The sequence below is a fragment of the Alnus glutinosa genome, chromosome 2, assembly GCF_958979055.1.
Source record: "Alnus glutinosa chromosome 2, dhAlnGlut1.1, whole genome shotgun sequence".
Classification (NCBI taxonomy): Eukaryota; Viridiplantae; Streptophyta; class Magnoliopsida; order Fagales; family Betulaceae; genus Alnus; species Alnus glutinosa.
Window position 1 is genome coordinate 2142198 of NC_084887.1, and position 23601 is coordinate 2165798.

General features: G+C 38.3%; 2 protein-coding genes across 4 annotated transcripts; one reads left to right on the forward strand and one right to left on the reverse strand.

Annotated features, from left to right (window-relative positions):
* Window positions 1–557: 557 nt before the first annotated feature.
* On the forward strand, window positions 558–5123 carry LOC133861518 (protein-tyrosine-phosphatase IBR5). The gene is made up of 6 exons (XM_062297303.1): window positions 558–926; window positions 1061–1335; window positions 2521–2620; window positions 3631–3688; window positions 3995–4101; window positions 4549–5123. The coding sequence occupies exons 2-6, from the start codon at window positions 1099–1101 to the stop codon at window positions 4851–4853; spliced, it is 807 nt and encodes a 268-aa protein (XP_062153287.1). The 5' UTR covers window positions 558–926; window positions 1061–1098; the 3' UTR covers window positions 4854–5123.
* A 7339-nt stretch (window positions 5124–12462) lies between these two features.
* LOC133860669 (uncharacterized) lies at window positions 12463–23530 on the reverse strand. Of its 3 annotated transcripts, XM_062296245.1 has the most exons (12): window positions 23374–23455; window positions 21549–21615; window positions 17953–18196; window positions 16973–17182; window positions 15999–16079; window positions 15814–15900; window positions 15629–15724; window positions 15357–15410; window positions 14364–15223; window positions 14048–14096; window positions 13817–13856; window positions 12463–12866 (listed from the first exon to the last, which is right to left on the reverse strand). In XM_062296245.1, the coding sequence occupies exons 3-12, from the start codon at window positions 18193–18195 to the stop codon at window positions 12715–12717; spliced, it is 1872 nt and encodes a 623-aa protein (XP_062152229.1). In that variant the 5' UTR covers window position 18196; window positions 21549–21615; window positions 23374–23455; the 3' UTR covers window positions 12463–12714. The 3 variants fall into 3 exon arrangements, with proteins under 3 accessions (XP_062152229.1, XP_062152228.1, XP_062152230.1); XM_062296244.1 differs by lacking the exon at window positions 21549–21615 and having other exon boundaries at window positions 23374–23530; XM_062296246.1 differs by lacking the exons at window positions 21549–21615; window positions 23374–23455 and adding an exon at window positions 18839–19151.
* Window positions 23531–23601: the final 71 nt, after the last annotated feature.

Genomic DNA, 23601 nt, shown 5'->3' on the forward strand with positions numbered 1-23601 from the left:
TACATGGAGTCAAAGTGGAAAATCAAGGCCTATATTATGACATAATGTAAAATCATTAAGCTTAATCATTTTAAGGATATAAATTTTCTTCAATTTGGGTTGTAAAAATTTATTCAAATCCAGTATATAAAACTGTCATGTGTTGTTTTTGCATGCGTTTTTGCATGCTTTTTTAATAGTAATATTAAAAATCATGCGATTCTCACATGCTACGAAACAAATGACAATTTTATAGAATGAATTCGAATTTGGAGATTCATATCGGACTTTTAATCATTGAAATTAATATTTTATCCATAATTGCAAAAACTCATGGTAGATTCTAAAGGGGATTTTGTGCTTTAATTGAAACTGCTAAAGGGAAAGCTACATAATTAATGGGTGGTCCTTTTCTTGAGGTAAATTTATTTCCTGTTCTGATCATGAAAAAATAAATTTAATTGCAACATGACGCTATTATAAGGCTCTAGGACTATCTTATTAACGATGTGTCAATCAATCATTGGCTAATTATGGGTTGTAGACCTAAAAGGGTTATGGGTAGTCCGATGCGATCCAAAGACCAAGACACCGAGAAAAGAAAGACAGAAACCTGGACAGTCTGGACTGTTCATTCTCACAACGCTATCGAAGAATTTAAGCAAACAAATCCTCTCGCACGTGGTTTCGTGGCTTTTGATCTTCCTCCTGATGACGTTGGTAGCTGTGCTAGAGCTGTGATCTATCTGATGTGATTAATATTCGTACTCTTACTCTGAACTCTGAAGCTTTTAGACGTGTACATATATACGTGCTCGATCAGAGCTTGTGACGCCCTAAAAGGAGAAAAGAAAAGTCCAAGTGCAAAATCTGATCAAGGAAGGAGAACAAGAAGCTTCGCTATGCCACCCTCTTACTTCAGCCTCTCTCTCTTTGCACACTTTTAGGCAAGAACCAATCTGTAGAACCCTCTTCAATTTTCGCGTACTTTGTTCAAATCCTGCTATTTAGTCTGGGTATTGGTTGTTTCATCAATTAGAAGCGTTTTCCTCATCTGGGTCTTTCTTGTTTTGTGGTTTAGAAGCTTTTTCCTCGACCAAATTTTACTTTTTTGGGGATATGAGGAAGAGGGAGAGAGAGAACCCTTGTGGGGTTTGTGGCCACTATCATAAATATGAAGAAGGAGAGGTCTGTGGGATTTGTGGCCACCGGATTCCGGCTACATCGGAGAAAACTTCGATTCAAGTCAGCGCTTTTCCATCGGAGATCTTGCCCGAGTTTCTTTATTTAGGTAGCTATGATAACGCCTCGCGCTCGGAGCTTCTCAAGACTCAGGGAATCTCTCGTGTTCTTAATGTAAGTTCTGTGCTTTTTTCGGGTACCCCAATGTTTGGTTTGGATATGTCAATCGAAAAACTATAATGTTTTTGTTGTTTTACATGCTATGGTAATGCTAGTCTATTTGAATGTTCTATGAAATTGATCACTTTGATTGAAATTGTGATTTGGGATTTAAATTTAGTTGTGTTTTGCTTCACGCGAGCATTAGGAATTTGCCTTGTAATTGAATGGGCTTCTGAATGTGTGCTCCGTAATTTGTTTATTGTGTTTTATGATTTTGATAATTTGGGGCATCAAGAGAAGATTGTGTACTAATCACAACTGATGCGGGCAATTATCTGTGATGGAGTGGATTCTGCCTTGAGATTTAGTGGGGAGTGGTATGCTGCACCTTATAGTGCACTTGCACAGGGAGAGATTCAAAGGTTATGTTATTAATCGATGTTATAAGGTATCTCTTGGGAACTATGAAATAACATATCCATTATGGGATTTAGCTGAATTGATGTTAGATGAACAAGCGACATATAAAGAAGTAAATAACAGCAAGAGTTGAGGACAAGATGGGAGAAACAACTCAGATGGTTAAGAAGCTATAAGTACAGTGTAAAGGCTAAATGGAGCTAAATAAGGTTATCCCAAAAAAAATTTGATTAGGGAATTAACCGGAAATTCAGCCTTGTATAGAACTGAATGACAAATGATGATTTATTTATTCAAACCAACAAGTTATAAATTTCATAATCAAAAAATAATAATAATAATAAATAATAGGTAGACATTAATGTTGCATGTGAATGTTAGGTGGTCTTATAGATTATAGTACAAAAGCATGGGAAGTTTTATGAGATGCAGACTTGAGAACAAAAATGTGTTGATTGAGATTTTGGTCCCTTAACTTTTAAGGGTGTATAGGAGTGTGATGGATTTTGGCTGTTCACATTCCCACACTTAATAGTTACATGTATCAGTTTCAAGAAACCTATTACTTATGTTGGGTTGCATCTTATAACACATTTGTAGAGAAGGTTGAATTTCATAAAAATAAAATAAAAAGAAACCGATGATTGGAGATATGACAGAATGATTCTAACCAGAAATTTTTATCTTGTAGTCATGTTGACTTAAAATAGTGATATAGGTGATCTAGTAGAATAAAAGGCTGAGAATCTTACATTACATTTTTTTTGTACGTTGCAGACGGTGCCTGCTTGCCAAAACCTCTACAAGAATTCATTCACCTATCACTGCCTTCAAGATGACAAAACTTTGCCTTTTGATGATGCAATTCAATTTTTAGGTGTGTTTTTATTTCTTGTTCATGATGAATTTATACTTGTTTCACTTTTCTGCTTTTTGTTTAGATGCTTATGTGCTTCTTGTTGGAATTGTTTTAGTGGTAGTTGTCTTGTAAGAATTCTTCTTTCTTTTTTTGTATGAAATTATTTATAAGAAAAAAAATTTCAGTACATATATATCAGGATGTAGGTGAATTGGATTGATCTTGCTTCTTCTTCTTCTAGAGTCTTTAGCATTGGTTCCATCATCTCATTGGCAACTTACATTTGCTTATAGGTTCTTTTGTTAGGATAGTAAAATCTTCCTTGTTTTCTATTATGTGTCCTCTACAACTTAGGTTCAATTCTCTATGAAAAGCATCCTCATCTCTTGTTCAATCTTGAGAAAAATCCTCTTCTTTCTTGAAGCCAAATGACATAGAAATTGAAGAAACCTTTCAGCTCCATCGCAACTCCCGTCATCACATTAGATACATTCTTGATTCCGTGCTTTGAAGAGCTATCTTTGTTTCTCTTTTCTTTTCTTTTTCTTTTTTCTTTTTTTTTGGGTAAACTATATGAATCTTGATGTCACCTTAAGGTACACCTTTTGATGAGTTCTCTGCTAACCCAAACTTCCTCCAGTCTATCTCCATTGGCATGGAGGGGTAAGTCAATTGATGTGGGGCACTTGGATTAAAAGTGGCTAATGGAGAGTCAGAGATAACAGAGGAAAAGCCCTTAATTTCTGATATCCTTAAGATTGACAAAAAGAAATTACGGTTATAAAATTTACTCAATAAAATCACAGCTGCAGTGCAAAACAAAACTAACTCATAGTCTGTTATGATGAAGCTATGGAATTTGGTTAAACAAATCTTAAAGAAGCTTAATTTCAATGAAAGTGACTCGTAGTAAAATTTGGTAATAATTTATGGAATGTTAATTATCGGTTCTATTCAATTGGACCATAGCATCTTGGATATTCTCAGTTCAGTTGGTAGTTTGATTTCACATATGCTTGATGTTGCAGAGCAATGTGAAAGGGACAAAGCTCGTGTTCTGGTGCACTGCATGTCCGGCAAAAATAGGTAAATTATTGCTGCAAAATAATTTGGGTCTCTCTCTCTCTCTCTCTCTCTCTCTCTCTCTCTCTCTCTATATATATATATATATATATACCCAAGTTCAAACTAGGCTACAGAAAGCACGCATAGCAACATCTGTCACCCACCCACCCACAAATGCTTCAAGAATGCTATAAGTAGGGCATCATACACCAACCATTATGAAAAACCTAGTGGGCTTTTAGTGATGGAATATAGGGAGATTGTGGGACCTCCATACGGGGATGATTTAGTTTCTATGAATGTCTGTTTCTGACATAATCCTGACAGGTCACCAGCTATTGTGATGGCTTACTTGATGAAGTCCAAAGGATGGAGACTTGCCCAAGGTTACCAGTGGGTGAAAGAGCGGAGACCATCTGTCGAATTATCTGAAGGTATGCTCATGATCTGTTTCTGCTTTATTGGAGAAGATGTGGTCAACCTGTGCAAGTTGATTGGAATTTATAATGGATTGGAAAAATGCAACATGTATGGGTCGAAAGCTGAAGCGTATAATTTTTACAGCTTCCTTTTTTCTTCTCACCCCCATTTTTTAACCTTTTTGCTCTCTTCCTTTCTTAGATGGTGTTGGATCAGCATGCAATTTAGTACATATTTAAGGCTTTAACTTCTCAAAAAAAATTCATTATGCAAGAGAGCTCTTGCATTAGTAGCTGTCCTTTTCTGGTGCTGTGATAAAGTGTCCTTAATCATTAAAGGGCTTGTCTTGCAAGTGTACTTAAAACATGCATGTTAGTTGAAATTAACAACTTCATGAGTATGACAGGAGTATGAGCCAGTTCCTACATCTCTGACTTTCATTTCTCTGTTCCTTAATGCAGCTATCTACCGGCAACTGCAGGAGTATGAGCAGAAGATCTTTGGACCAATTGCTATTGGCAACCCCATCCTACCAGTCTTTGTACCTGCAGGTGTGCCATCATTTAGCTTTGGCTTCCCAAAGATTAATGATCCGGTTTCCATTCCTGCTTTCAGCAATGTTGGTACCACCTCTATTTTTGCCCGTCCTCCTTTAGACGTTCCTCCGCACGAGTTTACTTTTGGAGCCAGCCAGATTCAGATTCAGAGGAATAATGATAATACTCTGAACCCAAATGGCAGTGATATTCCAATGGATGGTTCTTGATTTTCCTTTCCTTTTATCTTTTGCGAGATCAGCCCTTGGTCAGAAGTTAAATGAGTCCTTGACTTGTGAGTTTATTTTTATCACAATTTGGATGTAAATTGAGAGTAAGATACTCCAGCGTTTTGGTTTGTAAGATTTGAAATGTTCGCAAGTTGTGGGTGCCTTGTCTTCTCCATCCTGATGTTCAAAAGTATAATGATCTTTTTGACTCATTCCTGACATCATACAAGTGATTCAGTAGTGTATGTATCTACTTCGATATACTTTGCACTGGCTCGAGTTGGTTCCTTTCATTTCATTTCTCATAACAATTTTTTTTTTTAATAAATGCTATTTAGTAGACTGTTATATGATTGTCATACAACGAGAATGACAAGACAGTGAAAATCAGTCATTAATTTTTCTATTTACAAGCTTTTTCTGATTCAAATATTGATTTTTACTATCACGTTATTCCAGTTATATGATAGTCGTGTATCATTCTATTAAATAACATTTCTTTTTTGGTTTTCTTTTTTCTGATATAAAGGACCTCTCCTTAGACATATATGAACATCTAAAAGCTAGCCATGAGCTGTTGATTAGCAGACGTGTTTGGTCCCTCTTTTGCCAAAAGTGGGGCTTGGTTGGATTCTAGGTTTGTCTCTCTAGCCTCACTGTTCAACCACCTGCAGTGATGAATGAGGAGCTCATAGGGGTAAAGGGAATGGCTTTTTCATCGGGGATTGGAGGCCCATTTTCAGAGTCTACAAAGCACAGATCTGTAATGGCCTGTCTTCGTGCTACAACATTGAGCCTATTCCACATTTCAAGTAAAACCCTAATCACTCACTAGCCCATTTCTACTCTAACTAGTCCGCTTGATCCTCTGGGCTCTGGCTGTACATACCACTAAGAAAAGTAATTGGGGAGAGAGGCAGTATCTTTCATGGAGGGATGAGGATTTCCTCATCTAATATCGTTTCATGTGTATGATTCTCTCTTTTTCTTAATGATTTTAAGAAAATGTCTGTATTTTGAGCATGAACAGTTCAATGGAGGGACTGGGATTTCTTGAGCCCAAATTTTACAGAAGTTTTTTTTTTTTTTTTTAATAAGTAATGTATATTTCAAAAGGCATAGATGGACGCAACCCACAGTACACATGATGTATACATGAGGCTCATAATTTAAAGAAAAAATAGAACATCTATCTAGAAATTCAGAATAAGAACACTCAGACATAGACTGTAGTTTCTCTCTCCACATAAACAACGTTTGCATCACTAACTTCTTCAAATTCATCAAACCAGTCTCACAATCTTCAAAACAGCATGCATTTCGGTCCCTCCATACACACCACATTAAACACAATGGAGTCATTCGCCAAATTGGTATCAACATCTGATTGCCCTTTTGCCTCCTCCAACTCCCTAGCATATCTTTCACCGATCGGGCCATTACCCACACCACCCCAAACAAATGCAGGATCGTACTCCACAACTTTGTAGCAACCATACAATGCAGAAACAAATGATCAATAGACTCTCTAAAGGTCTTACACATATAACATCACTCCATCATAATAATGTTTCTCTTTCGTAAATTGTCCAAAGTTAGGATTTTCCCTAAAGTCGCCGTCCACACAAAGAAAGCCACTCTCGGGGGAACCTTAACTTTCCAAATACTTTTCCACGGAAATAAAGACTGTATAGGACTAAGTAAAACCTTGTAGTAAGACTTTATCTCAAATGATTTCTTTTACCCTGGAATTCAACACATTTTATCCTCTCACTCACTTCTAACTTTAAGAGAGTACAACATCTCAAAAAATCTACTAACATCTTCCACCTCCCAATCATGAACATGTCGAATAAACAAAATATTCCATAGAATTGTGCCATTTTATCTCTGCATACTCTCCTCCACCCATACATCCTTGCCACTAGCAATAAGAAACAGATCTGGAAAAAGAGTCTTCAGAGGTACCTCCCCACACCACACATCATGCCAAAACAAGACTTTCGAACCATCCCCGACCTCATATCTTACATGAGCTGCAAAAGCATTCCATCCCCTCCAAATACACTTCCAAACTCCTACTTCAAAAGAATCTCCAACCTCCTTAGAGCACCAACTACCCCTCATACTTCCATATTTGATATCTACCACATTTCTCCAAAGAGCATCCCTTTCCAAAGCAAGCCTCCATAACCATTTACCCATCAAAGCTCTATTAAACTTAATCATATTTCTCACTCCTAATCCCCCCGAAACCTTCGAAGAACAAATCGTGTGCCAATTAGCCAAATGAAATTTAAATTTATCACCAATACCACCCCAAAGGAAGTCTCTTTGAAGTTTTTCCAAATGATTAGCCATTCCCATTGGAATAGGAAAGAGAGACAGAAAATGTGTAGGTAAACTTGAAATGGTACTATTGATCAAAGTTAACCTCACACCATTTAGATAAATACAATCTCTTCCACCCCGATAATCTATTTTCCATCTTCTCAATAATGTTATTCCACCATATGAGAGTCATTATACTTAGCACCCAATGGGAGACCCAAATACTTTAAAGGAAGCGATGCCACACCGCACCCAAGAATGCTAGCCAACTCCTCCACATCCCCTACCTCACCAACCGGAACAATCTCAGATTTAGACAAATTAATTCTAAGACCAGAGACTACTTCAAAACATAGCAGCAAACATCTCAAATCTCGGAACTGGTCAGCAATAGGATCACAAAAGATCAATGTATCATTTGCAAATAAAAGATGAGACACCATCATAGCATCTTGCGTATTCGATCCCACTGAAAACTCAGATAGTCGCCCACTATCCACCGTTGCAGATATCATCTGGCTGAAGGCCTCCATCACCAACACAAACAGAAGTGAAGACAAAGGATCCCCTTGTCGAAGATCCCGTGAGCTACTAAAAAACCCTAAAGGCGACCCATTGATAGTGATAGAGAAACAAACAGTAGAGATACGATGAACAATCCAGCCACGCCATCTCTCCCCAAAACTACATTTCTCCAATAAATAAAGCAGAAATTCCCAATTTACATGATCATAAGCCTTCTCCAATTTACACATAATGCCTAGAGTTCTAGAACAAATCCTGGTATCCACACATTCATTAGCCACCAAAGCAGAATCCAGTATTTGCCTCCCCTTGATAAATGCAGTCTGAGAATGAGAACAATCTTCTCCAACATTGACTTCAACCTATTTGCCAGGACTTTTGAAATGATTTTGTACATTCCATCTATTAAACTTATAGGTCGAAAATCCTTGATATCCATCGCTCCGGCTTTCTTTGGAATCAACGACACAAAAGTAGCGTTAAGGCTCTTCTCGAATTTTCCACTATTATGAAACTCCTTTAACATCATAATAATATCAGTCTTTAAGATCTCCTAGCACTTTTAAAAAAATGCCATAGTAAAACCATCAGGCCCAAGGGCCTTATCGCCTTTGAAATTCCGTATAACCCCCCAAATTTCATCTTCCTCAAACTCAGGTTCCATCCATAATCTATCCTCTTCATCAATAGAGAGAAAAGATAAATCATTTGTCCTTGGTCTCCACTGATATTGCTCACTGTACAGCTTTTTATAAAAATTCACAATGTGATCCTGGATAACTGTTTTGTCATCAGTTAGATGTCCATCCACTACTAGAGTCTCAATTGCATTATGTCTTCTATGAGAATTTGCCAGTCGATGGAAGAATTTTGTATTACTGTCACCATCTTTTAACCACAAAGCCCTAGATTTTTGTCTCCAACTCACTTCTTCAAGAAGAATATTCCGCTCTAAGTTTCTAGAATAATCTTCTCTCTTGAAATTCTCTTCTTCAGATAACGGTATCTCCTTTGCAATCAAGTCCAACTCACTTAGACTCTTTTCTAGTTTTTTTTTTTTTTTTTTTTTTTTTTTTTTTTTTTTTTTTTTTTTTTTTTTTTTTTTTTTTTGTACCCATACCTTCCTAAACACCTCCTCATTCCATTTTTTCAGGTCAATTTTTAATGCTTTTAACTTACAAGCAAACACAAAGCTAGGCGTACCTTCATAAATATAAGATCCCCACCACCCCTTCACCTGTTCCTCAAATTCTTCCGCTTGCAACCACATATTTTCAAATTTAAACGACCCTCTACCCTGTCTCCCTACTCCACAATTCAATAACAATGGATAATGATCAGAAAGAAGACGAGGAAGTCGCCTTTGAGACACCTCTATAAAATCTTCCTCCCATTCTGGAGATGGCAAGAATCATCGATCAATTCTAGATCAAGTGCGGCAATTCGACCATGTGGACCTCCCCGCCACCAAAGGAATATCTATGAGACCCTGTTCAAAAATAAACTCAGAAATCTCCATCATTGCCTAAGATGACCTCACTTCCCCCCCTCTTTCGCTCGAAGACCGAACGATGTTAAAATCCCCCTCCATACACTAAGGCATCTCCCAAATATTCCTCAAACCCGCCAACTCATCCCAAAGCCCTCTTCTTTCACCATCATCATTCGGACCATAAACACCAGCAAAACCCCAATTAAAATTTGCCGTCACACTACGGAACGCACATGCTACCACATACCGCCCCACATACTCTTCAATCTTCTCGACCACTCTCTTCTTCCACATTAACAAGATGCCTCCCGAAGCCCCTCTCGAACCCAAATACACGCAATCCACATGAACACATCCCCAAACACTATGAACCACCTCCCTACCAATTACCTCTATTTTAGGTTCTTGTAAGCATACAATATTTGCCTTCTATTCCCTCAACAACCCCCTAATCCTCGTTCTTTTCTCGAGCTCATTCAAGCCTTGCACATTCCACGAAACTTTCTTTGGCTTCAACATTAACAATTAACAACTCTCCCCTTTCTAGCCAACCTAGAAGACTGACCTCCTTTCCCATCATAATTCAATGAACATTCCAACCTCTTCACTTCACGTTGTCCGCAATTACTAAATTTAGCACTCAAATTATTATCATGCCCCACCCTATTGGAATACCGATGGGCTTCAATATCCTTGAACAACTCCATCAACTTATCTTCAAAACCCGAACAAGACAATCCTATAACTTTGCAGAAATTTTTAACTCTCTCTACCACCCATTCTATGGACACAGAATCATCTCCTAATGGTTCCTACAACATCGCCAATGGTTGGATATCCATCATCCCGCTTCCCCCAATAACGTCTTCTGTCCGTATCACCAAAGCTAAAGAATTATCCCCCTTACCCCCACCCCCAAAGTCATCTTCACACCGCACACAACCCTTTAACTCTTGCTCACACTCCACAATTTCAAACACATAACCAATATTTTCTAGCATATTTAACCCCTTGCGAACATTCGAGGATTCTCTCTCTCCCAAATCAATTTCTGCCTCCCTCGGACTCTTGCTCCCCTGATCGCCCTCATCCCTCTCCTCACCTTCACCAACACTCAAAACAGAACCCATCTGATACTCACCCTCAACGCCAACCTCACCTACATCGTGAACCTGCTCCTCTAAAGTTGTTATTTTCACCACTCCAGGGCTAACACATATGGACTCCTGAATCACAGGCATAGCCATCTCCTCGCTTGTCTTCCTTATGCCCCCAAAGACACCATCGATGCCTTCTGGGTCATCCCCGCTCTTGTCCAAAAGCTTCTCTTGTTGCATAGCACTAACCCCCAATGGTTCCGACCCTATATCGATCAACTCTGGCTCTGGAACCACCTCCTGCGTCGTCATCGGCATTCTCTGTAGATGCTTGGCTGTTACACCCATCTTCCCACTCAGTGCTTCAGACTGGCCCAGTAGCTTAGACTGAATCCGGCGACTATAGGTAATCGCGGGACTTCCATTTTTATCCTGGTGGGCTTCCATTACTTCTTTTCTCTTAGCCTTAAGCAAGACTAATTCTTGCAATTTCTGGCCCAATCCCCTATTTTCCTCTTTTCCGGAAAGACCCATTTCGTTGATTATTGGACCTTGTCTTAGGCTTGCAGTAGGATTAGCCTCATCCCACAATAGGCCCAAATCGAGTAGACCCAGCCATCTATTAGTTTCTTCTTGAATAGATAGCAGCATCTGTTTCAAATTATCCAACTGTAGCTTTCCTTCCACAATGCCGTTGGGCGTGATTTCCGCTCCAACACTAACCAGGATATCTCCTTCCGCCAAATCCGTCCCCTTCTTTGCCACTCTTGCCATAATCGACCTTGGTTGTTCTCCAGATGTTCCTGACGTGCCCTTGCTCGATTCTCCTTTTCCCAAGTCATGGCCTTGCCTTACCAACACTGTCACAAACGTTTGGCCATCATGGTTCGCCAGCTTCATCACCATCGTCGAGGCAATTGGAAGCTTCCCGACTCTTTTTCCCCCCAACAGCTTTCTTATCATAATCTCTAACTTCCTCAATTGTGCAAGACAATTGGCCCAACCACAACCGTCTCGTCCCTCTGGTAGAATCACGAATGTTTGTTGATCACCATTACTATATTCCGATAGCTCCAAAAATCTTCCATGAGCATTACCTCTTTGTTGCAAAATATGCACCATATGGAATGTCCTGCAGAAATCTCATATCTCCCCAGTCCCCACCCTGCCTCAGTTCCTCCATCGATCGCCTAAACCATTCTACACTTGCCTTGCTCAAGAACACTGCCCGGAAGAGACCTTTACTCCACTCAGCTAATCTTATTCCATCTCCAACACAAAACTCAGATCGAATCTTGAAGGATTTCGCCTCTACATAGAAAAATTACACATAACCCATGAGAATTTTGACAATAATCTGACATTACACTCTTCACGCGCCACCCCTGCTACTCATGTGCTACTCATGAGAGCAGAGAGAGAGAAGAAGAATAAGAGAGAGAGAGAGCTAAAATTGTAAAGATCATAACTTCACAGAAGTTTGAGTAGCCTAAGAGAGAAAGGCTGTGGGGTCCACCTGCTCCGAGTAGCCTAGGATGTGAGACCTACAACCCAGTTCGGGCAACCTAAAAACAGGCAATCTCAATCCTTAATGGAGCCCCTACAACTTTTTCCTGAAATTATTTGTGGAGTTCAATTCCATCTTTGGGCTTTAGCACTTCATTGACTTTCAAACCCAACCCCCAACATACACGACATATGTATAGAATGTAAATACATAAAGAACCGTTAGAAGTTGCGAATGAAAGAAAGAAAAAGAAATAGTAAAAGCAACCAAATTCTTTGTTAAAGTAAATTTCAACCCGCACGAAAGGCGTAACGATCTAGGCACTGTTTTGGAGAGACTCAGTGAAATAGACATGTCTGTGAAAGTGCAGACTACTTACACTTAAATAGAGAGTAGCTTTACTACTATTCTTTAAGATTGGCTTTGGACCTTTCCTGTACAGCTTAGGTGGAAGGCGAAGTTGGCCTCCTTTCGGAAGAGCCTGAGCTGTTAGTGAGATAATATAGCATTTCATTGGCACAACCTAATTTTTTTATATGAATTATGTTGAGTCTTTTTTTTTTAAAAAAAAATTATTATTATTATTATTAAATTGAGACTAAAATAAAATCCATTCCTTTGTGAGATTACCATATAGAGGGTGGAATGCGTTTGACATACAATAAAACTTGCAACCACTCATCCATTTACGTTTATAACATTGATTTCTGTATAAATGTCAAGAGCTTCCATAAATAGACAGAAATGCAGCAACCATATCAGCTATTGGACTCCCAAAACAATCCTTTTATCTACAAACTTTACTTGACACAGTACAAGTTTACAACACCAAACATACAATCCTGTATTTCATGGTAATGGCACCTTCAGTGTTTTGATATGTTTCTCAACTACTTTGCACGTCTGCAACTAGAAAGCAATGCAAGTTTCAAGGGAAGACTTTGCAAGCCACAATAAGCCTGGATCATTCCGCTTCAAAACTAGATAGGTTTCTGCTTTCCCAATCTCATCCAAAACTATGTCTTCATTGAAACCAATCAAAGAAAGAATTTCCATTGCAGCTGTAATCACAAAAAGCAGAAAGGGGTAAGTTGCTATTGAGCATGGAAGCCTCAATTTTGGAGATGGTAAAAAGTTAACCTCCTATCAGATCTGGTAAATATTAATTTCATTCTCTTTCTGGCTGGTATGAGAATTCTATGGTCACTAATATGACATAGTTAATCCAACCTCTGGGGGGTAGTATTTAGTAGGGCTGACAATTTTTTACAAGACCCATGAACTCGACACAAACCCAACACGAAATCAGTGGATTAGAGCTTATGGGTCTGACTAGTTTAATTAAATAGGTCGGGTTATTATTGACCTATATAGTTTTATATTCATGCATCGACATGACCTAAACCTAGCAAATGACATTTAGGGCCGACAATTTTTGACATGTCCCACGAACCTGACAAGAACTTAACACGAAATTAGCCGGTTAAGGTTAAGGGGTCTGACCCGTTTAATTAAATAGATCGAATTAGTGTTGACCTATATAATTTTATATTTATGCCTCGACACGGAAACATAAATTGCCACCCCGTAGTATTTAGAGAGTGGAGAACTTCATTAAGCTGCCAAGGCTTGATTTTTTAAATTCACACAATCTATCCCATGCCAGCTACCAATATGTGTCATGGTTGACATGGCTGATACATTTTATCCCTTCAAAAGTCCAGCACTCCACTGAGCGCAAATGTCACCCCAAGATTGAACACGGTATAGTACTAGTGTGTTTCCAGTGACCAGCTATCTCATGCATATTTTATTTCTACTTGACAAGATGGTGAAATTCCAAATCTTACAACGTTATCTAGCTCCGTTCAGTTTTCAGTTCAGAATTTTCAAATATCTGGGAGCTACCAAGAATTTTTCACATAAGACTGACCGCAATGACTTTTTATTTATCATTATACTTAAATTTCTAGCTAAATCTGAAACGTCTGTATGAGAAAAAGACGCATACCTTGATAATTTGCAACATTCCTTTGGATTATGGGATTAGCCTGCCAATGCATCACCCATTAGCTATCAATAAAATATATTTGATGACAAAATTCTAGGATGCAAACTTTAATACACACAGCTATCAACATCAGTTTGGGTGAAACCATGCGGAGGTCCGAACCAACTAATGTTGAACAATCAGTGGATGAGTTGTGGTTAGGGGTGAAATACCCAGAGAGATTGATTTTACCTTACGTAGCCTTTTGTATTTCATCTCATCCGGATTTTCGATCACGTTCCTGCAACAAGATACTCATCAAGTCATTATACTAGCATTTGTAAATAACTCTATCAAGTATAACAATAGATAGGATAATCGATGAGATGCTGGTCTAATCCAGGGGGGCCTCATAACAATCCTCAGAGCAAGAGCTTGCAAATGCAAGTCACTTGTGCAGTTCTTGGAGCCAATACCTCTGTTTCTATTTGTACCCCGCACCCACCAAAAAAAAAAAACAAACAGAAAGAAAGAATAAAAAGAAAGACCATTAATTTGACAAGTATACCTAATTATCTTAAACAGAGTTTGTAGGACTGCAGTAGCTTCCACAGGAGTAACTTCAACTCGCAGCATCTCAATGGCCTTTTCTAGACGACGACAAACAACAGTAACAGGATCATGGATTCTTTGTAGTTCTTGATCATCTGGATCTGGTTCATAGGTTTGTGTTCTAGATACTCCCAGTGGATACACCAAATTATCATCGGGATCAGGCTCTGGATGAACAACTCCATTTGCTTGAGAGTCATCAGGATCAAGTTCTTCAATGTTTTTCATTGTTTGAATTTCACTGTCCAGAATCTCCATCTCCTGAGACTCATCAGGATCAGGTTCTTCATGCAACTTTGTGGTTCCCAACTTCCTATTAGTTTCTGAAGGCAGCAAGAGTTGTGTCGGCCCAGAGTTACTGAAATCTTGTCCAAGTAAAGTCCTGCTTCCAGTAAATTCTGGAAAAAATTTAGACTCTAAAGTTCCACCACCCTGAGAATCATCAGGATCGGGCTCATAAACAGGTTTTCTCTCTGCTTCATTTGGAAACTGAATATCCAAGTTTTCTTTTTCTATCAAATCAATAGAAGCAGGTTCTTCATGTGTATTGAACCCAGAATCATCAGGGTCCGGTTCTTCATTTACCACAGATTCTACAAAACTGTTCACAGAATCATTTGCTAAACGGCGATAAGCAGCAGCAACTGAAGATGCACGAGCACTTGCAAGCTGATCTGAGATGCTCCCTCCAAGCTTCCGAGGAGAATTACTACCATCTCCAATAAAATCCTCCTCATAATGTTCTGAATTCCGGACTCCATTTAATGTGCGACTACTTGATCTTGTCCAATCTAAACTAGCAGCCTCTTGGTTTAACTAAACAGCAAGCATATCAAATCAAGAGAAGCCCACTTCAATTGAACCATAGTAAAGCAATACTCACACTCAAAACATGAAAAAAATGAAACTTAAAACATGAAAAGAAAAATGAATAAACACACATTTTTACCTGACTATCCAGAGCATAAAAGTCTGCATCATGTTCAGAGTATACCATGTGAGCCTGACAGGAATAAAGAACAATATGAGTTCCCTCAATACTCATCATCTAATTCAACTCAATTCAACCACACACTAATACCTACAATCTCAATTGCAGGCTAATAGCCAAAGTAATTTTACGATGCATAAACCGCATTTTTTTTTTCCCTATATATACAGTTCACAGACACATAAAAGCACTACACCTCATGCACTGAAAACTTAACATGTCTGCCTTACAAGTTCATGCAAAAGGGTTTTCTTGATGCTTTCATACTTCCTGAAGCCCTTAAGATCATCGGTCCTAAGACGCAGAGAGATCTCCTCTCCATGATTCTGCGCAAAAATAAGAGTCAGCAAGGGACAAAAAAACGCAAATAAAACATAAAGGTCTAACAAACACTTCTGTTTAGAATGGCCATTACCTTGTTAAAACCGAGAATGCATTTGGGACTTATGCCAACATAACCAATGGGGGCCATCTCGGTCATAATACCTATGCGCCAACGATGCTTTAAAAAACAATCAAAATACAATTGATCAGAGACAACACCACTACATAATGGAGAGTTAATAAAACAATTTGTGTGAAAAATCCATCCAAAGGTACCTTGTTCATAATAGCCACAATTCCAGGATCTGCGGCAAGCATGTGCATTCTTTTTAATGCCTCTGAAGCTGGAGGATTCAACTGTAAACAAGTAACAAACAAATTAATTAATAATCAATTCAAGAAATTGGCATCTTAATTTTTTTTAGAGGCACATATTCCAGAAAAATACAAGATAAAACATTCACTTCAAAGGATGTATGGTAATAAAATAAAATATGCTATTCATTGTGTATATCAATTCATAGAAAAGCAAAGATCTGAATCCATGCTTCACCTATCAACTTACGTATGACATTGACAAACTTGCCTAATGCACTCCGAAACAGTCAAATCTATAATTAAAATTATTGTATGAGAAACAAAGGAAAAAGTTGCAAACATAGCATTGTTTTATTGGCTGAGAAATTCAAAGTGAATCTTGATAATATATCAAAACGTAACTCTATCTAACATTTTTCATTGCTAAGTTCTATCACCAAGACAATGTTCAATTCACACATCAAACGCATAAAATGATCTTTACGAAATATGCAACTAGCCAAATACAAGTAAATTTCAGAAATTATCAATGTTTGATTGGTATAGATTACATGTGCACCAGCCAGATTTTCCTACCTTGCTGATAACAAGTTGTGAGTTAATAATAAGGGATCTTCCTCATTAATATATACCAGCAGGTTGGATCTGTCATGGCCACAATGTCTGATAATTTTCTCTCTTCTAACGCTGATGCACAAATATGTCTTTTACTTTCTTAGCACTAAAGATTTCAAGTCCACATTGCGTAGTTAAAAATATAGCAGTACCAAGGGACTAGTTAAAAGGAAAAGAACAAATGAGGGAAATTTTCTCTGTTTTTCCTTTTTTTCCCTCTCTTCACTTTTGAACATACAATTCTCTATCTTCAAAGCATCTAATCCATCTAAACTACATATCATATGAGGTAAAAAGTAATTAGAAATTCAAAACACCTCTACTCCTGGGATCTCAAGTGTGCGAAAATCACAAAAGATATAAGGTCCTTGTGGAAGCTTCAGTGAAGCATGAGGCCTATGAGACATGCGCTGCCTCAGTCTCTTTTCCTCTTCTTCAAATCCAGCTATCCTCAAGTTTGCTTTTGCATTTTCTAGAACTTCTTCAACCTCTGTTTCAGGCACTCCCATCATTCTGATTGACTTGCCCTGAATAGAAGAAGCAGGCAATCAATGGTCTTACAAGACTTGATAAATGGTAATTCAATATATACAAGTAATTGATGAACATGATAGACACGGCTGATTTTTTCCTAGAATTTGGAAAAGTCTGTAAAATCCAGTTATATAAGTTCAATTTAAAACTTTTAAACCCATTTTCAGACCTAGTTAAGCATTAGTTGCATCTCTTTTAGAAATGAAACTTGTCTACATATTGAGAAGATTGCTCACACATGATTATTGTCTAAAGTCACCTATAGGAATTATTTTCACAGAAACAATCCAGATTCAGAATACATCTTATTACTGATCACCATATAAACAGTTTCACAAAAGACAAATGAATCTCAGTGAAAATAAATCATATCCACAATATTTTTGTACTTAAAGAACACAAACAACCAAACTGCATCCAAGCACAAAAATAAGCCTCTCCATGTTAGATAGCACACTCTTTTAGACCAGATTATGGGTAAATCCACAATTAGGATCTCTAATAAGTACAGAAGTGTTTTCAAACCTTGAAGTTATCGTGGATTAGCTGCCAGCAAGTAGCTTATCTCAAAAGCATAAAACATAATCACTTGTATAAACTATCTTGAGATTAATTTTTCATGTCCTAAACAATATTGAATAGAGCCCACTGCGGCAATTCGCAACACTTATTAGACAAATAATGATATACCAGGGAAACTTATTTAGCTTCACAATGGTTGAAGTATGTTAACAAAATATAGAATGAAAGTAGGTGATGGTACCTTTGTAATAGAAGTTTCTTCCAAACTTAAGAATGCCTGCTCATCAGAGAAAGGAGACAACAGCTTCGATGATTTGTTGGAAGATTTTGGAACAATAAGCCGCATGGTATCTGCTTTGACATCTGTCATTTTTTGCAGTTTGAGCCCAAGCTCCTTAAGAGTAGCACCTGAACTCATTTCTATGTTAAACTTCTTCCCCCTCCATAGAACTGATATACTCTGTATACACTCTGGATTTTCCATGCTGTGCTCCAAGAAAAAACAGTGTGAAAATTCTTTTCTTCATTGACTAGTAAATTTTGTGGAACTATAAACTCACTCCAAGATGAACATCTACAAAGTCTAGAAAGATTTTATGTACAAAGAGCCACCAATAAGCTTACATCACCTTTCAGAGAAAACACATTCTCAGATTGTTACTGTACACTTATCTGACCCCAATAATGATGCAACTTCTATAAGAAGGGACACTGATTAAGCTGGTCATATAGTCAATAGAAGTATGCTCCCCCCTCTTTCCTCTTTCTATCCGCATTTCGTTTATAGATTTAAATAGAGTTTAGAATAAATCTGAAGCAATGACACACTAATTCTAACAGTATCTTCTGTTCCCACAACAAATGAAATAGGTAGAGGTGGAGTCAACTGTCAAGGAGCTACTTAATCAAGGTTTTGAGCTTCACAAAATACCACATGTTTCAACAGACAAATAATGCACTCACTCCAAGTAATCCGAGAATTCAAATTGCACGAATCCAAATACATGACTAAGCAAACCAACTCAAAAGCAACAAGAATATTAAAACCAAAACATCAGGACTATTTGGGAAACCAAATAAGACACAAAAAAAAAGGTGCTCTTCCCAGCTTATTCAATGCAGATTACCAGTCATGTCAACAGCCTGAATTCATGGGATCAGAGCTGTAAATCAAGCTAACGCTTGTCTCATTTTTTTTTTCCAAACTTCTGCTTCCTCAGTGGCCACTTCCTCAACTACTGGTTCTCAAACTTCTGCAGCATCGCCTTTTCTTTTCCTCATGTTACTACATTAGTCTTTCTCAAACTGGATGGGCAGAATTACCTTAGATGGCTTTCCCAGTTTCTTCTTCTCTTGCGAGGCAATGAGCTTATGGGTATCATGGATGGTTCATAACCATGCCCTTGCCAATTCCTTCCTGATGATCGAGGAAAGGAACCACCTGCTGTCAATCCTGCTTTTGTCATTTGGACAAAAAAAGATCAATATCTTTTGAGTTGGATTAATGCCACTCTTACTGAGAAGGTTCTGTTAACTTTGTATGGCATGAATACTTTCTGCTAGGTGTGGGTGTCACTGGCAAACAAATATGCTTTGCAATCTCATTCTCGGATTGCTCACCTGAAGCGCTAGCTTCAATATCTTCATCAAGGTTCCAAGTCTTACTCTGAATATCTCCAATTTGCTAAGTTATGGGTGGATCAACTAGCTGCTATGGGGAAACCTATTGGTGTTATGTACCTATGTTAGATGTGGCAAAAGCATGAAGGCAGCAGAAGATGTCGACGCCCTAGCTGAAGAAGACCCAAGTGGCGGCTGATCCGATTATGGGAAGTAAGGAAAAGTCGGTGCTCCTAAAGCACGACTTTTCGGTAGGGAAAGGATATTCTTCTATGCAAAGAATTCTTATTTATAAGGGATTTATGTTCCCAATAGTATCAGAATTATTGGTAGGAAAAGGGAAGTTCTTTTATGGAAAGAATTCCTATAAATAAGGGATTTATATTCCCACTAGAATTAGCAATATTTACATATCGTTCCGTATTTTATATTCAGCAATGTAACCCTATAAATAGGGGTTTTGAGGAATAAAATGATATAAAGAAAATTATTATTCAACTCTTGTAGTTGCTTGGGAGGCCAGAGTACCTTGAATACCCTACTATCACACCATTTACATTCACTATAGGTAAACTCAGGAAAACTGATCCTGCGGCTTTGTCTCTCACCAAACCTATAACCTGTTCCCAAACACAGGCCTGTAACAATTGGCGACAATGATCTCATCTTAGGCTGAATGCCTCTTTTAGCCCCTTTGTCACGTCAATCTCTCGTAACCTGAGAGAGCTCAATTTCATTTGAAGATTTCTGGGCTGAGTTGTCTCACGAAATTTTCTTGGAACATCAACATAGCTCTATTCCACTTGGTAGCAACTCTTATGCTATGTTGTCTAACAAGAAACCAAGTCAGTCTTTTTCCACGAAGAATTGTGGCTCCTTTCCATCTGCTCCAAGGGGTGATTCATGATCTTAGCCTTTCCACAAAGCAATCACCTTTCGGCTGTTGTTTCCTCATCATCCGATTCTCCAGCTTCACGGGTTCGATGTTAGATATGTGGGAAACCAAATCACCAGGCCCTTGACTATTATCACCATATGGACTACACGTATCAGGGACGCCATCCTCCCACTCAACTAGTTGCGATAGTTGCTCAAACTAATGATATTGTGGAGGATTAGTGGTATGCCAACAGTGGGGCGAATGCTCATGTTACTGCTGAATTGGAGAACCTGTATATGCTTCAACCATTCAATGGATAGAACAATGTCGCAGTGAGTAATGCTCCTAGTCTCCAAATTTAAAACACAGGTTCTTCTAACCGGTTCCCATTTTTTTGTAAAGGACAATCTGATAGGCAACACAATTCTTGAAGGTCCTAGCATGGATGGTCTATGCCCAATAAACTTGCAGTGTTGCTCCATCAACAAGCCCCGTTCCTGTGTTGCTTTTCTTGGGGTTTCTACATCATTTGATACGTGGCATGCTAGGTTGGGCCATGCTTCCTCGCCTATTGTCTCTCGTGTCCTCTCTTCAAATAATCTACCAATGTTGTCTTCTGCAAATAAATCGGCCCTTTGTGAATTTTGCCAATATCGCAAGTCCAAGCAGTTGTTGTTTGCCCAGTCCTCTCGGATCACAACTTCACCTCTGGGGCTTGTGCATTCAGACATGTGGCCTTCCCCTTCTGTTTCTCTCGGTGGTTGCCATTATCATGTAGCTTTCATTGACGACTTTAGCCATTATTGTTGGTTGTACCCTCTTTGTCAAAATTCTGATGTGTTTCTTTCTTTCGTAAAGTTTAAATCTCTTGTAGAAAATCAACTTTCAAGTTGAATAAAACAATTTCAGTTTGATAAAAGGGGTGAGTTTGTTTACAAAGTCTTTTACGATTTTCTTGATTTACAAGTATTATTCATTGTCGTTCATGTCCTCATACTGCATAACAAAATGGCTTAACAGAGAGAAAACATCGTCATTTAATGGAGATGGGTTTATCTCTTCTTGCTCAATCTCACTTGCCAAATCAGTTTTGGGTTGATGCATTTTTAATGTCCACATACATTATCAATTGTTTGCCAATGCTAGTGTTATCCAATGATTCTCCCTTTTCAAAATTGTTTCATCAAACACCTGGTCATATGGTACTTAGGGTGTTCGGGTGTGCGTGTTACCCTCTGCTACGCCCATATTTCAGAAGCAAGCAATGCATTTTTCTTGGTTTTACTTCAAATCACAGGGGGTACCGTTGCTTTGATCCATTGTCTCAATGTGCTTACCTTTCCCAAAATGTCAGGTTTGATGAAAACCTTTTTCCAACACGGCACACATCTCCTCCTCTTCAATCTACACGAGTTATGGTGCTTGGTGTTAGCCTGATTGTAATTGATTTCAAATTTGATTGTAATCTCCTACCTTTTAGGTAATTAGATTTGATTGTATTTAAATATAATTTAATACTATCTCCACCTAGCATGCTTGTATTATCTTCACCTACCACAATTCTCCTATAAATATGAGCTTTTGTATTGTAAATCTGATCAATAAATAAGAGAAAAATATAGCCTTTTGGGCTCTTCCATAGTGGTGGATATAGGTGCCTAACATCGAACCACCCGTAAATTCTTGTCTCCAATTTCTCTCTTTATTCCGCTTTTTGTATTTTAGTTCCATTTCATTATGAGTTTCTTCATGGTATCAGAACTATCTGCTAACGCCAATGTTCGATCCCAAATGGTCTTGTGGACACTCTTTTTCTTTTTGTTTTTTTTCTCGATAGTCAGAAAACACCCCAAGTACAGCCGCATACGCTCAACAAAAAATTTCCATGTGTGCATGGCTAATGGTGAGTGAAAATAATGGATGCCCCATTGAATCAGGTGCAAAATCTACCAAAGAACCAAGTGGATACGCTTCTCGTCTGTGGTGCCTCAGAGACATCACAGTGCACAAATGAGCAAATCTGGACTGCTCGGTCAGCCACCCCATCCAGGTATCTAAGAAACACTGGCAACCCATTTTCGGCAATCTGATCAAAATCATGTTTTTGTCAAGAATTTTTGCAAACATGTTGTCTAATGTCTATGGACGAAGTTGGAAGGCTCCTAAAAAAAAAAAAATTACACTTCCACGATGAAGTAGTTGTGGTCTCTCTGGTGATATGCTGGGTTCAACACTCTTGAAATGTGCTAGCTGACAAAGCTCGTGGATTGATTCAGTGATTTTCTCCATACATCTAGTGATTTCTATTAGTATTGAGGCAACCGAGGCTCTCAGAATAATTGCAAGGACGTCTATATAATTCTCTATCATGGCAGGTTTAAGTGCTATTTTTAGGTCATTAATGGCGGTTTTAGAATTTTCCACATGGGGATTGGCAGCTGAGTTTTCCACATGGACGTCAATATGATTCTCTTTTATGTGTTGTGCTTAGAGAATTGTGTGCGCGTGAGATTTGGGTGTATTGGGCTTTGGGTTCTAAGTGATTGTCTCTCCACAATCTTGTTCCATCTTTGATAGTGAATTTTTTCGTGATCGCTCCGCAAGTAGTTGTGCCTAACATTGAGAGAACTACGTAAATCTTGGTGTTATTGTGTGTGATTGTTATGTCTTATTTACCATTATTGTGATCTTTTTGTGCACAACAATTCTGCTTTTGTATTTTATTTCCATTTCATTATGAGTTTCTTCACGATCAAGTTACTCAAAATTAACAAAACCCAGATAAACTTTTCAATCTTGATGGAAATTGAAGTCACTCCTTAGTTCCTAATATCAACCCATGGAAATATACCAAGAACCCCAAATAAAAATTTCCCCATACTTGACAGAAAACCAGCTCAAAAACTGACAAAAAAGGAACAAAATTTGCTCAAAGAGTCACAAATATGCATACCCCTTATTCCTTTTACCCAAAACCACCAGCTTATGCAGACAACCAAACCATGAACAAACAAAGATTTCATAATTATAAACCAAACTTCAATTCCAACAAGATTACAAAACTAATTACTTGCACCCAAGTTACCCAACCTTAATCTTGGAAACTAGGAGACAGTTATGGACAATAGAACAAACCCAGATATGGAATTTCGAAGACCTTACCTCACGCGTCGATCAAACTCCGTCTGCCTGCCTGAGAAGCGGATATTCTAGAATTGCTTGTTGGAAATGTCAGTCAAAATGTAAATGAAATGATTTGGAAATTTGATTGGTGAATTTATTTATATAGGAATGGTTGGCGTAGGATAAGAGGCAGAGCATGTTAGCAGTGAGGCTCATGCTAAAATAGCGGTCGTGGGATTACGCATGTGCTGGCGTTGCCGTTGGGAA